The sequence below is a fragment of the Triturus cristatus genome, chromosome 1_1, assembly GCF_964204655.1.
Source record: "Triturus cristatus chromosome 1_1, aTriCri1.1, whole genome shotgun sequence".
Taxonomy (NCBI): Eukaryota; Metazoa; Chordata; class Amphibia; order Caudata; family Salamandridae; genus Triturus; species Triturus cristatus.
The window spans coordinates 94,845,776-94,861,764 of NC_140579.1; the positions used below are offsets into that span (position 1 = coordinate 94,845,776).

General features: G+C 46.7%; 1 protein-coding gene across 1 annotated transcript in view; it reads right to left on the reverse strand.

Annotated features, from left to right (window-relative positions):
* The window catches only part of LOC146869599 (butyrophilin subfamily 3 member A3-like), a 299,341-nt gene that overhangs the window by 64,881 nt on the left and 218,471 nt on the right, over positions 1-15,989 (reverse strand). The window contains exons 7-9 of the mRNA XM_085608183.1: positions 9,011-9,031; positions 8,225-8,245; positions 8,116-8,136 (exon numbers count right to left, since the gene is read on the reverse strand). Of these exons, the coding sequence (XP_085464309.1) occupies positions 8,116-8,136; positions 8,225-8,245; positions 9,011-9,031 (63 nt within the window). The remainder of the gene's footprint in view (positions 1-8,115; positions 8,137-8,224; positions 8,246-9,010; positions 9,032-15,989) is intronic.

Genomic DNA, 15,989 nt, shown 5'->3' on the forward strand with positions numbered 1-15,989 from the left:
GAACATACACATGCCTTTGAAAGTTTAAAGAAAGCTTTATGCCAAGCACCTGTCCTAGCAACACCATGTTACAATAAACAGTTTACACTCTTTGTTACAGAACGCGAAGGTACTGCTTTGTCAGTACTCACTCAGGAACAAGCAGGATCACACAAACCATGTGCTTATTTCTCTAGTACATTAGATCCAGTAGCTCAGGCACTTCCAGCGTGCCTGAAATCAGTGGCAGCAACAGCTTTAGCAATCAGACAAAGCGATGCCATAGTGTTAGGACATCAATTGACAGTACAAGTACCACACGCAGTAGAGGTTCTCTTGAACCGCACACAAACACAACACTTGACTATAGCAAGACTCACCGGTTACGAATTAACATTGTTTCAGCCACACATAGAAATCAGACGTTGTAATACGTTAAATCCTGCCACACTGTTACCAGTAGGCGGAACAGATCCATTGGCACATGATTGTGTCGAAGTCATTACTATCACGACGAAACCCAGACAAGACTTGACAGATATCCCTTTGACAGATCCAGACTTGACATTATATGTAGATGGGTCATGTATGAGAACAAGTACAGGAGAGTTAGTGGCCGCTTACGCAGTCACAACAGACACTGAAGTCATTGAAACAAATTGTATTAACACTTTGTCAGCTCAAGCAGCAGAGCTCATCGCTCTGACACAAGCCTGTATTCAAGCCACAAATAAAAAAGTCAACATATACACAGATTCACGTTATGCATTCGGAGTCGTCCATGACTTCGGCGTACTGTGGCGAGAGAGAGGTTATTTAACGTCTCACGGTGCCCACATCCAACACGGACCCCTCATTCAAGCCCTATTAGACGCGATTCATCTACCTACTGCAATATCGATTATGAAATGCAAAGCCCACACAAAAGTTACCGATATCATTTCTCAGGGTAATGACCTAGCTGACAGAACAGCTAAACAGACTGCTCAGAATCAGACTCACACAACTGACATGACAAAGACAATAGTCCTGACACCAACACATTGCATGACAGTTAAGGATCCCGCCCTTGATGTAATTGACATACAGACACATGCTACACCAGAAGAAATAAAGAAATGGACTGAATTAGGAGGGATCCAAACAGATCAAGGATGGATGACGAAGGAAAAATCTATATGGTTTCTTCCCGACTCAATGGTCCAAGTCATCATTAACACAATACATAGTCCAGCGCACCTAGGAGAAAAAGCTATGCTAGACAGCATTCAACACATTTGGTTCAACAAACACTTGCGAGCCGCAGCGAAACAAAAAGTTCGTACCTGTATGATATGTTGTCAGTTTAATCCAGGTAAAAGCATCCCCGTAGAACAGGGTGGATTCCAAACTCCCGATCATGCTTTTGAAGTCCTCCAGATGGATTATATCCAGATGGAACGATGTCGAGGATTCAAATATGTTCTCGTAGTTGTCTGTGCTCTTTCCCGTTGGACAGAAGCATACCCGGTTTCAGATTACACTGCCCCGACTACTGCCAAACAGTTAGTTCGAGAATTCTTCCCACGGTACGGTTTACCACGTGTTGTCTACTCAGATAACGGCCAGCCGTTCTCATCCGAACTAATGAAACACGTTTCCCTTCTATTAGGATACCAATGGAAATTCCACTGTGTCCGACATCCCGAGGCGGCAGGTCTCGTGGAACGTCATAATCAAACTCTGAAAATTAGATTGTCCAAAATATGTAGAGAAAAAGGAGTAGATTGGATAGTAGCCTTACCAGTTGCACTCTTTTACATGAGAATGGTAGCACATTCTCGAACAGGGCTATCCCCGTATGAGGTGATCTTCGGTAGACCACCAAATATGTGGGGGACGCCTATACCTCGTAAAATAACTGATGTTGACTGTAATATGCTGACAGATTACCTGGCTTCCTTGATGTCTGCACTACAATCTTGTCGTTCACAGGTATCCGCAGCTTTTCCCGACAATACTGAGGTAAAACCCCATGACGTGGTTCCTGGGGACTTGGTGTTGGTCAGGAATTTTGACCGGAAGACCCAACTGGATCCTAGGTGGAAGTCACCGAAGTTGGTTCTACTCACCACAAGGACAGCTGTGAAAATCGAGGGAAGGAAAGGGTGGTTGCACTCGAGTCATATCAAGAAATTTTATGGACTACCATCCAGCGTAGATACTCCACCCTGTATTCCCTCACAGACAGACTCAAAGCTTCCCTTGGCTGAATTAACACAATCAGAACTGTATAAACTAAAATTGAGGTCTAGTAAGTCAGACAATTTGATTGTTTAAGTCCTCTCCAAGGTGAATCGGTTGAATTTGTTTCTGACATGTATCCTCTAGACCGGAATAGAGAAAGAAATAATCAAATGCTGCTCAAGAAGCATGCGTATTGTAAATCATTTCGTAGTCACTGCACAGTAACATTATTAATTTTGTTTTTTCTAAGTCTTCTGATCATCATTGTCAGCATCCTATTGCACATGTATTATCCTGTTCCTAAGCGTGCTTATAATATAACTGCAGAACATTCTTTTAGTGAATTACCTCCACATGAATTGTCTTATAGATTTGCGCTGCGCAATAACACTTTCATTAGTATGCTACATCATTCTCATCAAACCAGCAATGCCACAAATTGTTGGATATGTGGCCGACTCCCTCCCTATCAGAACTATAAGGGAGTTTTGCCCCTCTTTCCCTATCCGTTCACACACAATGGCTCCTGTGGAGCATGGTTTAGTTTGATTAATTCCCTAGATTCAAATTCCGCAGTTTATCAAGACAACTGGGTATGGGGAAACCTGAACTTAGTTTTGCTTAAAGTCTGCTACCCTAACAAGGAGGGACTTCCCAAAAGAACAGGAACTGATCTAGAAAATGAAGTATATGGATTAGGTAATTTTACGCTTAACCTCATGATCCTGAACGTTGAATCTGAAGCTACACCAATCTTGCCCGCCATGTCAGTATTCCCAGTAAAAGGGGAACTATGTATAAGAAAGAATGGTTCCATACACATGGGCCATAGTAAATGCACCACTGTAATAAAATTCAGTGATCAAGGCAAGTCTACATTTAGAGCTTCCCGTCATTCCTACTTTATATGTGGCCAGACCGCATATATACGCCTACCTTTAGATTGGGATGGTACCTGTTACATAGCATTCCTTCTACCACCTGTTTTCCTAGCTCCTCCTGATTATCACAGAAATACCCATTTAGTACACAATAGACAGCAGAGAGATCTCCCAATTGTTGATTACACTGAAACAGCATGGGAAAAATACACAGATTTCAATAAAGGTTTCTTTCCCTATATAGGTACAGTCACTAATAGTAAGCTGATACGTAGATTAACCAGAACCCTTGAAGCAGTAGTGAACGAAACTATTTCCGCCTTAGGCAATTTAACAGAAGAGCAGTCTGCTATGCGGATTGTTGTGCTTCAAAATCGTCTTGTCCTTGACGTCATCCTGGCCGATAGGGGCGGAGCTTGTAGGGTCATCGGATCAAGTTGTTGCATTTTCATACCAGAAAATTCGCCGTCAGTATATAAAGCCATAACCCGCCTTCATAAGATTGTAAGCCAGATACACCAGAGTCCAGGCACCTGGACTTGGTCCGGTTGGTTCTGGGGCGTGTTGTCAGCCTGGGGATGGAGAATGCTCTCCTTCCTAGGTATTGGCTTTCTCATACTATTCAGTTGCTGCTTATGTCTACAATGTGGGCCAGCGATTTGTGGTCTGTGTGCCACCTCGTGTATCCCACATCCAAGTTTTCGTTCGAGATCCCGGAAGAAGAAAGAAGAACAAATGATGCTATATGAACAGATCGATGGATTGATGAAGATCGATATCTCCTAAGGGTCCGAAGGGGACAAGGAGGGAATGAGGAAATATGAATTTTGTGATCAGTTATGTCCCCTATCGTAGACCCCAACGGCTCCATGTACATGCTATAAGTACATGTATGTTCCCTCCTGCTCCAGTTTTAAAGACGCAAATATATGTGCGTCCACCGTCAACATGTCCTCTTTCAGATCCACCATGAATGGGTCAGATATTCCTTTTCTAAGTATGAAAGGCCACCGACTTTATGTGGTTCACTTTCCACATTTTACAGACTCAGGCGAGTAGGCCCGAATTCTGTCATCAAGCCTTTTCCTGCCTTCTGCCTCTGAAAGCTCCAGTCTGAGCCTGCATCTGTGACCATGAACTTTGTCTTACTCCCTGCGCGGCTAACGGTGCCTGATCCAGCCCGTTGCCTGCCAAAAACTGTATTTCACCTTCAAGATTATCTCCTCCGCCCCTCAGACTGCATTCCTGTCTAGTAGTTTAGGTAAACATTCCTCCAGCTACCGTGCAAAGGGCCAGGCCTCGCTGTCCTCATGCAAGTAATTCATAGCCCTGTTACCATGGAATATTCCTACCCCCTCGCATCTAGTGTAGACACTTAGACGCTTGTACACGCACTAACAGTCAGTATAGTCAGTATAGAATAAGATTCTATCCTAAGAGACCTCTCTTTTTGGATAACACAGTTCTTTAAACATAGGATATTAGATATGATTTGGGATTAGGTTGACATAACCCCAGACTTCTGTCTCCACATGTAGAGCTAAATGTCAAGTCCCCTTCTCCCTCTAGTTGCACGTCAATCACACGTCATGCGGCTGCGCACGCATCTCTGCCAAATATTTCTGCTGACATTGCAGGATTCTCTTATGGATCCACCCACTTGTGACATCATGTATAATGACGTTTTCTAGTTACGCCTATTCTAGTTACGCATGCATATTTTATTTTGTCTTATCAGTTGATACGCCTACTGCATCTGTTTCACTGTAAATGCCTTTTCTATAAAAATGATTACCTATCAATAATATATGCCCTTCAATCCTGAACTTTCGTGGTGATGGAATAGAACGCCTACAATTCGAATTGTATTCCTTTGTATAGGAATAAAGCCTTTTTAAAACCTCTAATACCACGGATTCTGCCTCTCATTTTACTGAGTTATTCTTAATAGACTTTACCGCATAAAAAATAGTACCGGTAACGAAATATTTACCACAATCTGACCATTCCAAACTGATAAGCAACTGTGACCAAACTAGATATGATATGCTTTCAGAAAGTTGTGATGGCTTGTAGCCCAAATTATTTGGTTTTGTTCATATACTGAATTGCCAATAAACAGAAACTTGACAAAAATTAAAGACATGACCACACCGTGCATTTCCTCTCTTGCACATTTTGAGTTTGACAATTAGCAACACTGCAAAATGATACAGCTCAATAATATGATACAGAATGGTACATATTATTCTTCAATTTCAGGTTCAGACGAGTGGTTAGTGTAGCTAGTCCACACTAACGGTTGTCATGCACATTTTTTAAACACCTCAATACGTTTTAAAGCAAGCTGACCAGACACCGGTACGTGCAGTCACAACATTCAGGGATAGTTACCACCTATAGCATATGAAAGTTATGCCAGCAATGGTTACAGCATTCCACCTTATCTGCAGTTAAGGAACATATATCTCTCCTTTTGGATGACATGGATTTACATGACTTCTTGCTGGGCCCTAGGTCGCCATGTTCTAAACATCTCATACATGCCATATACAATTAACTTAGGAAAGTTTCTCAGCAGGAAGCTGCCAAAAGTTTAAGAGAAATTGATAGGGCAAATTTGAAAAAAGCATTGGATATTGTAGATAATATCATGACTAAATTGCCAACTCGCATTTATTCTTTGAATACTGTTGTATCATCTGCATTTGATATAATACAGAATGATATGTTTCTCCTCCAGCACAGGCAAAGTCAGCTGAGATTGATTATGCCATTGATTTGGACATTGCAAATTTTAAAAACAATCCATGTGCCATGGAAATATCTGAATGCAACTGAGTTGTTTTTGCCTTATAATTTAACATGCACACAAAACCGAATGGCAAAGAAAGATGCAAATTATACAATGTTAAACAATGAGCATTTAGAAAAATTGCCTTTCACAGTAGCTGAGACACCTTGTTTGAAACACTTTCAAGTAGGTAGATATGAAGCTTTAGGGGAGATTTTGTGCATGAAACTTGGTTTCTGCCCCTAAATTACAAATGTTTGCATGCAGAAACTGAAGTCTTTCTTAGTGGAAATGAATGTGAAACTTAATTCAGCAATTTATTAGTTTGTAAAGAGGTGACACTTCATGGGGCGTGGAACGCATCCATGGCCAATTTGGCATGTTATTTAAACGGCGTCCCACTTTTCTTGATTCAGCTAGTATTCGGATTACCTTAAAATGGAAGTTATATGTTGGTGATCAACCAAGGTTGTTGTGTGATAAAACTGGGAGTGCCATATGTGGTAACGGCTTCCAGGGTAGTGACCTGTTGTAATACCACCTACTCGCACGACTAGTGAAGTTACCTTGCGGCATTTGATTCCTATTTTTGGACATTAACTCTGATAAGTTAAGTCGACTGAAAGCCTTATTGTTTCAAAAGAATGTAGCTTTAACATCTGGTACCTTGGTAAGGTTAGGGGTTCAGATGAGGCAATGTAGGCTAGCTTGGAATTGGGACAATATTTCCTGATGATATGTGTGGATATGTGTGTCCCCATATTCTGAGGTTTATGTTGTCCAGTCACACAGTCCTACTTAATTTGTAGGAACCATATAACACTGTCCTGCTCAACCTCTTAGTGGCATTTTACATCATCTCCCAAAGCACCCTCATCGCTCGACTTTTGGAATCCTGAATCCAAGTACCAATCTTAAGTTGGATCTCCTCCTTTCTCTCCAACAGAACACAATGAGTCTGACTCCCTCAGTTCAACCTTTACATGAGACCCCTCATCTGCATCTTAAGGACCCACACACATCAACATCGTCTCCTACACAAATGACACTCAGCTAATGGCATGAACACCAGGAGCAACTTCACCCGTGAATGTCTGACATGGACAACTTGATGCAAGTGAACTGCCTCGAACTCAACACAGACAAAACGGAGATTCTGCTCTTCGGAAATAAGAACTCTCCCTGGGACTCCTCCTGGTTGCCACCTGACCTGGTTCCCACACCCACCCCCACAGACAATGTCAGAAACATCCTTGATGACAAGCTCTCCATTAACAATTAGGTCAAGACCATGATTGCATCCTGTTGCCATATCCTTAGAATGTGTCACAAAATCTTCAAATGGCTCCCCACACACACAAGACACACGCTTACCCAAGTCCTCATCATCAGCAGACTCGACTACGGCATTGAACTCTTAGCCAGCATCTCAACCCGAATCGTGCAAAGACTCCAAACCATCCAAAACAACCCTGCCAGACTCATAGTAGACGTCCCCAGAAACACGCACATCACTCCCTACCTAGCAGAACTGTACTGGCTAACCATCCAGAAACGCTGCAATTTCAAACACACCTCCAAAACCTTCTACAACACAGGACCGACTCCAACTCTACCAACTGTCCAGATAGCTGTGCTCCACCTGTATCTCCCTCGCACATATCCCACACATTCAGAGAAACAGGGCAGGAAGACGCACTTTCTCCATCATCGCTGCCAAAACGAACACCCTCTTCACATTAGAACTGCAACTTAACTCATCATATTCTGCAAGAAGCTGCAGACCTGTTCAAATAGGAGCCCTGCAGGGCATATGCTCCTGCTCTAGCACCCCCAGACCTACGCACCTGCTCCAGTACCTGATAGCCTCAGGTGATAACCTGCATCATACAAATCTGTTAAACATAACATAATATAACCATCTTAATCCTTTAGTGCAGCTCCTGAGTAGTTGATAAACTGAAGATAGGAAACTCATTAGAGCGGCAATGTATTTGTTTAGCCTGCTTTCTAGAAAATATTCTAAAATCAGAGCATCTAGGAATAGAAGATATTCAAAATGAGGGAGCTTTAGGCAAGACGCCACTAAGGTGCCTGATTATGATGCCAGATAAACAGCTTTCAAGCTTAAACTGGTATTGATGATCTACTGGGTACAGTGACAATAAAAGACCCCTTGAAGAGATCACAAAGCATCCAATGCTGCTGTATTATTAGAAATACCATTACACTCACCTTTTTCTTTTTGGAGATTGTCTGTGTACACAAAAATAAATTAATATGAGCTCTCTAGAATTACTTTTCATATAAGATTCATCTATTATTGCTCAATTTATAAACTTACCTATTGTTTTAATTAAATCACCTATCAGAGAAAATTTTGAGAAGAATAATTTAGTCTTGCTTTGAAGATGTGCAAGTGAAACTTGACAGAAAGAAAACTCAGAAATGGCAGTATTAGCTATCTGGGAGGATTTCTAAATATTCGTATTGCGATTTGCAAAATGTGTGTACAGGTGATATTCATAAGATATTTCTGTTCATGTAGTCACAGATACTTAATGTATTTCAAACTGACCTATAACATTCACAATTCTTATACTTTTCTTAAACCCTCAATCATTGGCCTGTTTTTTTGTAGTATATCACAATAAGAGGCATCTATAAAATAGTAATACATTCAATGCAGTTTATAATGTCTTCAAAAATATGTAACAAACAATATGTTCAGATTTTGTAAACCTCAACAGTATTTTAAAAAACCCTACTATCATTTGAACATTTTGTCTTTAGAAATGTCTGCTCAGATAGCCAACAATAGGTCATGAATTTGAAAATGAGCATTTCTGGAGATTTTCAAGATGGAGTCGTACAGTCTAATTTGAGTAAAATCCCTTGGTTGTGATGAAGAATGTGCATTGCTTTGCTCACTGTGTAGGAGACTTCTGTTTTTGTATAAAGGAAACATAGTCCAACTAATGGTCCTTCTAAAGAGCAAAATATAGTTCCCAACATCATCATAAGCAAAAGATGCATCACAGGCAGTAACAATCTTCAGAGAAGCAGAAGTACTCTACCTTGACTAGATTTGTTCTTGCCCTCACCTTTGTTTCAATGCAATTTCACATACCGTTTTCCTTCTGGAGACTGTCTGAAATAGAGACAACAAATGTGTAAGACTTAATACTCCATTGCTCTAAATTTCAAAGGCAAACTTTCAACAGTTGTTCCAAGCTTTAATATTATGACAAGTTTGCTCAAGTATAATTCTCTAAATTCAAGCTATTGCCAATAATTACAGGATTGATGCTAAAAATGATGAGATTGAAAATGTCCCATGTAAGAAATTGGGTTGGTGGTTGTCTGGGCTGTGAGACCTGGTCAAGCAGCACCCACAACCCTTTTTGGATCAAGGCAATTAATCTGTCCTCACCCCTTTGACAGTTTGGCACAGAGCATTGAGGCTTAACTCAAGAGCAATGTATAAAGTATATGTGGAACACTTTCAACTATAAAGCAGTGGAAACACGCCACAAAAGGAGCCTGTAACAGAGGTGGAAAATTAGAGTAACTTTTAATAAATAAAACAACAAAAATCCAATTAGTAGAACCCGAGATATTGAATTTTAAAGTTTTTAGTGAAACTAGCACCAAAAAGCATAAAGCTCGAACTAGGAATATCTGGCTGTGCTGGACAGGGATGAAGCCACAAGTTCAGGCAGACAGTTATGGAGTGCAAAATCTAATACAATGGGGTAACCCAGTAACCCTACAGAACCTGGGTATGTACAATATAAACAACAATCGATTCCGTCGGGTCAAACAATTTCTTTGTGGTTTACATTATACAAATTAAATAATTGGAAAACAACGTGCACTTGAACATAATAGAGAGAACGTGAATTAATCCCAATGGAAAAATATTTTACTTCATATTTGCAGAAACGGAAGAAAGACAAAACAATATATATTTTACTTTGTTATATCATGACATGAAGGCTGTCTGATAACCTTATTAAAAAACGGCGCATGTGAACATAATTAAAGTGATTTGGTGGATAAAGTGACAAAGTGACAGAATTAGTGTATTTTACAAAAAGGTGAACAAACTCTGTATGACTAATTACACAAGGAAGTACTAAAAGACAAGGTCCAATTATAATGGAGGTCACCTAGCAAGGTAAGTAAATTATATAAATAAATCCGTTAGGGGACCTAATACATGGACAAAGGAGCTGTCGACGTTTCGACCCTGAAAATCTGCATTGATTAGGGATATCAACACGGGTCTTCTTCAGGACAAGTGGACAAAATCGACAGCCGATACTCTTGGAATTCTTACAGTGTGTGGGAAACTCAAACCCAAAGCCTTGGGGAGAGAGAAAATCAAAAGGTAATGTTCGGGAGGAGCCTAGCGCGCAACCAAGATGGCCGCGTAGGTGCGAGGCTCCCGAGGACCTCCGCAACCTCCTACGTTTATCCTGCCTTCATCCTGAATCGGTTGAGGGGACTGTGTCGGTGAGCCTGCGCCGAGGTGGTACCCGTTTTCCGTTTTTGAATCGGACCCCGGGTGCCGGGGTGAGCACCGACCGAAGTTTGCGGCCTACTTCCCTCCTGACCCCGGATTCGAGTTTGGGGGTAACCCAGTGGCGAAGTGAACAATAACGGCGGGCCGGGCCTGGCGAGTCACGTACCCCGCACTTTCACTTTCGCTTTTGACTCCCCCTGCCCTCATCGCAAGTGGGATTACGGCGCTTCTTTGTGTTGGGGTGGCCTCGCTGGGAGACCCTGCCTGCCTGCCTGCGGTGGCCCGCTCTGCCGTCCTGGGGTGACCCCCGGGGCTCTCGGCCTTGATTGCTTGCTCTCCACTGCGTAGCTGGTGAGGGCGCGAGCCACACGACGATGGCCACGAAGCAGGATGGGGATCGGTTGAAGGCCAAGTCTACCCGGCGTGGCACCGCGCATCAGGCCAACATTATGGACCGCTGCACCCTCCCGAAGGGGTCTCCCGGCGAATCGCACAAGTCATCCGAGTGCCCCTCGGATGCCCCGGATTTGCCTGCGGATCTGACTTTGCAGGATGTTATGGGCGCCATTGCTGAGATGAAGACCTCAGTGGGCCAGCAATTTGACACCTTGGCACATAAACTCGACGCGGTCCTCATCGATGTTAACCTTGTTAGAGCCGATCTTTCTAAGACCAATGACCGGGTCGACTCTTTGGCCCACACCGCGTCGGGCCTCACGACTGAGGTAGCGGCCCTTCAGACGGAGGTGCATCGGCTCCGTCAGGCAAGTGCGCTCCTGGATCGGCGCCTGGAGGACTCCGAGAGCAGGGCCCGGAGGAATAATATCCGCATTATTGGAGTGCCCGAGGGACGGGAGGAGTCGGCGGCGGATCTCTTTGTGGAGGACCTGGTCTCTACCCATCTCCAGCCTAAGGGGCTGAGCAAATTCTTTGCGGTGGAGAGGGCCCATAGAGTTCCCGGAGGCAGGCCGAAGGTCGGAGCCCCTCCGCGGACTCTTATTGCCCGTATTTTTAACTTTCGGGACAGGGATGCGATTCTGCAAGCTTCTAGACTGCAAGGGCCGATTAAGCTGGAAAACATGGAGGTGAACTTTTATCCTGACTTCACGCAGGCGGTCCAGAAGCAGAGACTGAGTTTCCTGGGTGTCAAGCGGCGGCTTCGGGACATGAACCTAAAATATGCCATGCTCTTCCCAGCCAGGCTGCGGGTGGAGGCAGATGGTCGCACTCACTTTTTTGACCGTCCTGACATGGCCGGGGACTGGTTGGACACTTTGACTGGGGGACATGGTCGGGATGGAGGGGGGGCGACGGGAGGTGAGCGCTCACCGGACCGGGTCTGAGGTACTGACACCGTGGCTCACCCCGGATGATGCCACTTTTGGCCATGCTTAGGGTCTTTTGCCTATTGTGCCTTGTTTCCCCTCCATGGGAGGTTGTGCTGGGTCTCGAGGGGGTTCTCCCTCCTCCTCTAGGGGGTCTTAGTAGTTCCATTTACATAGGGGCGACAGGCACACTGCAAGTTGGGGGGGCTGTTTGGGCTCATGCAGGGGTGCAGGGAGGGGGGAGTTTTGTTGGGGCTGTTGGGTTGGGGTTGGGTATTGTTTATATGTACCACAAGGCAGATGTATTGTTGTGCTACTTCTACAGTGCTCCCTGGGGGGAGATGGCTCGACTTCGGCTATGATGGGGGGTAGGGGACTGAGTCTTTTGTCCTGGAATGTTAATGGACTGGGGGACAGGATAAAACGGGGTGTGGTCCTGCAGTTTTTAAAACGTATTTCTCCCGATATAGTATTTCTGCAGGAAACACACCTCATTGGAAACTCCTTTCGTGCTATGAATAGACGGGGCTATCGCCTTGTAGCCCACTCGGGCTTCACCTCTGGTTCGAGGGGCGTGGGAATCATGGTTAAAACTTCGCTCCCGTTGGAAATGGATGAGGTGTTCCACGATGACAGGGGACGATACACGGCTCTGGTGGGTAGATTGGAGGGTAGAGTGATTGTTTTAGTTTCTGTTTATGTCCCGCCAGGGTTGCAAACAACTACTTTCGCTGATCTGGGACGCCTCCTCCTTGGCCTTCCGGAGGGGATTCTAGTGGTTGGGGGAGATTTTAACGCTGTAGTCTCCGGTACTGAGGATCGTCACCCTCCTAGGGATCTCCCCCGTGCCCAAGCGTGGTTGTCCGGCCTCTTGGATACATTGGGGCTGGTGGATTGTTGGCGGCTGAAACACCCTACGCAGATACAGTACACCTTTCACTCCGGGGCTCATGGCAGTCTTTCAAGGCTTGATTATGTTCTGATGCCAGCGGCACAGGCAGGGAGGGTTGGGGAGGTACGACATTTGGCGCGGGGTATTTCGGACCACTCCCCGCTCCTGCTGCACTTCGACATTGTCCCGAGGGGGGAGGGGAGGGTGGTCCCGGTCAATCCCTGGTACCTGCGTGACCCCGCAATTCGCGCAGATTTGGTTAAATCTCTTGAGCGGTATTTTGAAGATAATATGGGGTCTGTATCGTCTGCGGTCTCTCTGTGGGAGGCGTTCAAGACGGTACTCCGGGGGGAGGCCCTGTCCCTTATTTCCCATTCCCGGTGGCGCGGGCGGGAGGAGGTGACCCGTATTGAAACTGAGATAACTGAGTTGGAGGGTGATCTGGAATGTGGGGTGACGGACGACAAATTACATGCTCTCCGACTCAAGCATGCGGACTATAAGGCCCTCGTCACAGAGGCAGCCAGGGGCCTCAGTAGAGAGCAGCATGGGAGACTGTATGATGTGGGTGATAAGGCTGGTAAATTGATTGCGTGGCTGGATAAAAAGGAGAGAGCGAGTCGAGTTGTCCCGTTGATTGAGAAATTGGATGGTGTGTGTGTCACTGATCCGGGTGAAATTGTTGATTGCTTCGCAGAATATTTCCGTGGGGTGTATTCCCCGGTGTCTTCCCGCTCGGAAGAGGATTCCCATGCTATGCTCAGGGATATTGCGCTGCCTTCCCTCTCGGAAGAGGATAAAGTGTCGTTGGACACCGCCCCTACATCTGAGGAGATTGCCCTCGCCATACGTTCGGTCGCTTCCGGCAAGGTCATGGGTCCTAATGGCCTTCCCATCGAATTGTACAAGCTGCGACCAGATACGCTGGCGCCACATCTCCGTGCTATGTTCCTCGCGGCCCGTTCGGCGGGTTCCCTCCCGCTGGACCAGCGTCTGGCCACTATCGTGGTTATTCATAAGGAGGGGAGGCCGCGGGATCGGGTCACGTCTTACAGGCCCATTTCTCTGTTGAATGCGGAGCCCAAAATTCTCGCCAAGGTGCTGGCTAATCGGCTGGTTAGCGTGGTGTGCGATCTGATTCACCAGGACCAGTCCGGCTTTATCCCTCATCGCAACACCGCGCTTAATCTGCGGCGTTTGCATGGGGTGCTCGCGCGGGTCCCGTTCATACGAGAGCCGGCCATTTTGGCGTCCTTGGACGCCACTATGGCGTTCGACACGCTTGAGTGGCCATATATTTGGGCGATGCTGGCGAAGTTTGGTTTCGGCCCGGGATTCATTGGTTGGGTGAAACTGTTATACTCCGGACCTCTGGCGCAGGTGGTGGTGAACGGTAGAGTGTCGGCTCCGTTTGAGCTGGGCAGGGGTACGCGGCAGGGCTGCCCGCTGTCGCCGCTCCTCTTCGCGCTTGCCTTGGAGCCCCTGGCGGAGTGGCTGCGGTGGGATCCTTCCATTCGTGGTCTCCGTTGGACCCCTGAGTATGAGGATCGCGTATCCCTTTACGCAGATGATATCCTTTTATACCTTGCTTCCCCGCGTAAATCGCTGATTGTAGTAGTGGATGTTTTGCATTCCTTTGGCCGCAATTCTGGCCTAGTCATCAACTGGGCTAAATCCTGTGTGTATGTCCTCTCCGGGGAGACTCCTATCCTACCGCGGGGCTGCCCTATCCAGGTCGCTCCGCAGGGATTTAAGTACCTGGGTATCTTTATCACCCTGGACGCTGAGGCCCGATATAAACAAAATTTGCTCCCCCCCCTCCAGCGCCTGAAGGAGGACGTGGCGCGTTGGAGGCGCTTGCCGCTCTCATCGCTTGGCCGTGCGGCATTGTTTAAGATGATGTCGCTGCCACGTTTCCTATATGCTCTACAGAACACGATGGACGTTGTCCCGGCGCGCTACTTTCGCGAGGTGGAGAGTCTGCAGCGCCACCTATTCTGGGATGGGAGGCCGCGTATCGCCCTTGCGAAGCTGACACTCCCGTGGTATGACGGGGGGGTCGCCCTCCCAGACATCAAACGGTACTACTGGGCCTCCCAGCTGGCCGCGATAAACCACGGCCTTTACGGGCCCGCTCTAAACCCGGCCTTTGAGATGGATAAACTATTGCTGCCGGGTGGTGACTATAATCGGGCGCTTTATTCTCGATCGCTCGACGCGCGTCTGACGGGCCCTACGCGGGTCATGGTACGGGTGTGGCACGCGGCAAACTTGGCGATGGGGTGGAAGGATCGATTGACCCGGGCGACGCCACTGTATGCCTCTGAGCGGCTGGGCTCCCTGTGGACCTCGAAGGGCTTTGAGAAGTGGGACATGATAGGCATCAGCAGGGTGGGCAATCTCTGGACGAGGGGGGGATTCAAAACGTTCGATGTGCTGCAGACGGAATTCCAGTTGCAGGACAGGGAGTACTTTCGATATCTACAGGTCCGTCACGCGCTGGTCTCCGTATTCCCGGATGTTGCCTCCATCCCGGAGTACTCCCCTCTGGAAGATAGAGTGCTAGATGGGCATGTGCCGGACGGCACGATTTCCTTGATTTACAAAAAGCTCATCAACGATCGCTCGGGACTGTTGACTGGCCTTCGTGAGGCGTGGGTCGCCGATGGATTGGAGCTGGACCACGAGGACTGGGTGTCTGCGGTGGCCTCCCCGAAAGAGGTGGCCATACCGGCCCGCCTTCGCTTCGTCCAGCTCAAAATACTCCATAGGGTCTATGTTACGGGGCCGGGTCTGAAGCGTATGGGATATTCCGTGGATGGGTTGTGTAAGCGTGGGTGTGGTTCCTTAGGGACCTTCGTCCATATTTTGTGGGAATGTCCGGAGGTGGCGCGATTCTGGCGTGGTGTGCATGCGGTGTTGCAGGCGGTCACACATGTGCCGATGCTTCCTGAGGCGAGGAGGTGTCTGCTAAATGTGTGGGAGCCGACTGATTACTCATTGCCGCAGACGTGGTGGGTGACTCTGGGCTATATGGTGGCCAAGCGTGACATAGCGCAATTGTGGGGCTCCCAGAGGTCTCCAACGATCTCGGCATGGAAGGACAACATGGATTGGTGTATGTTTCGGGAAAAAGTGGTGTATGTCGCGAGAGGTAAGCCTGGGAAATGGGTGAAAGTATGGGGCCCCTGGAACTCCTACCGTGGCGGAATTTGTACCCCGCCAATGACGCCTGATCTGGCACTGGCCCCGTCTCCCTAGTCTCCTTGTCTCCTTGGTTCTGGGTACTGAGTCCACTTTGTTTCCGCTCCGGCCTGTCCCCCCCCGCTTTTCCTGTGGATCGGTAGGGTCCTCCCCAGGGGAG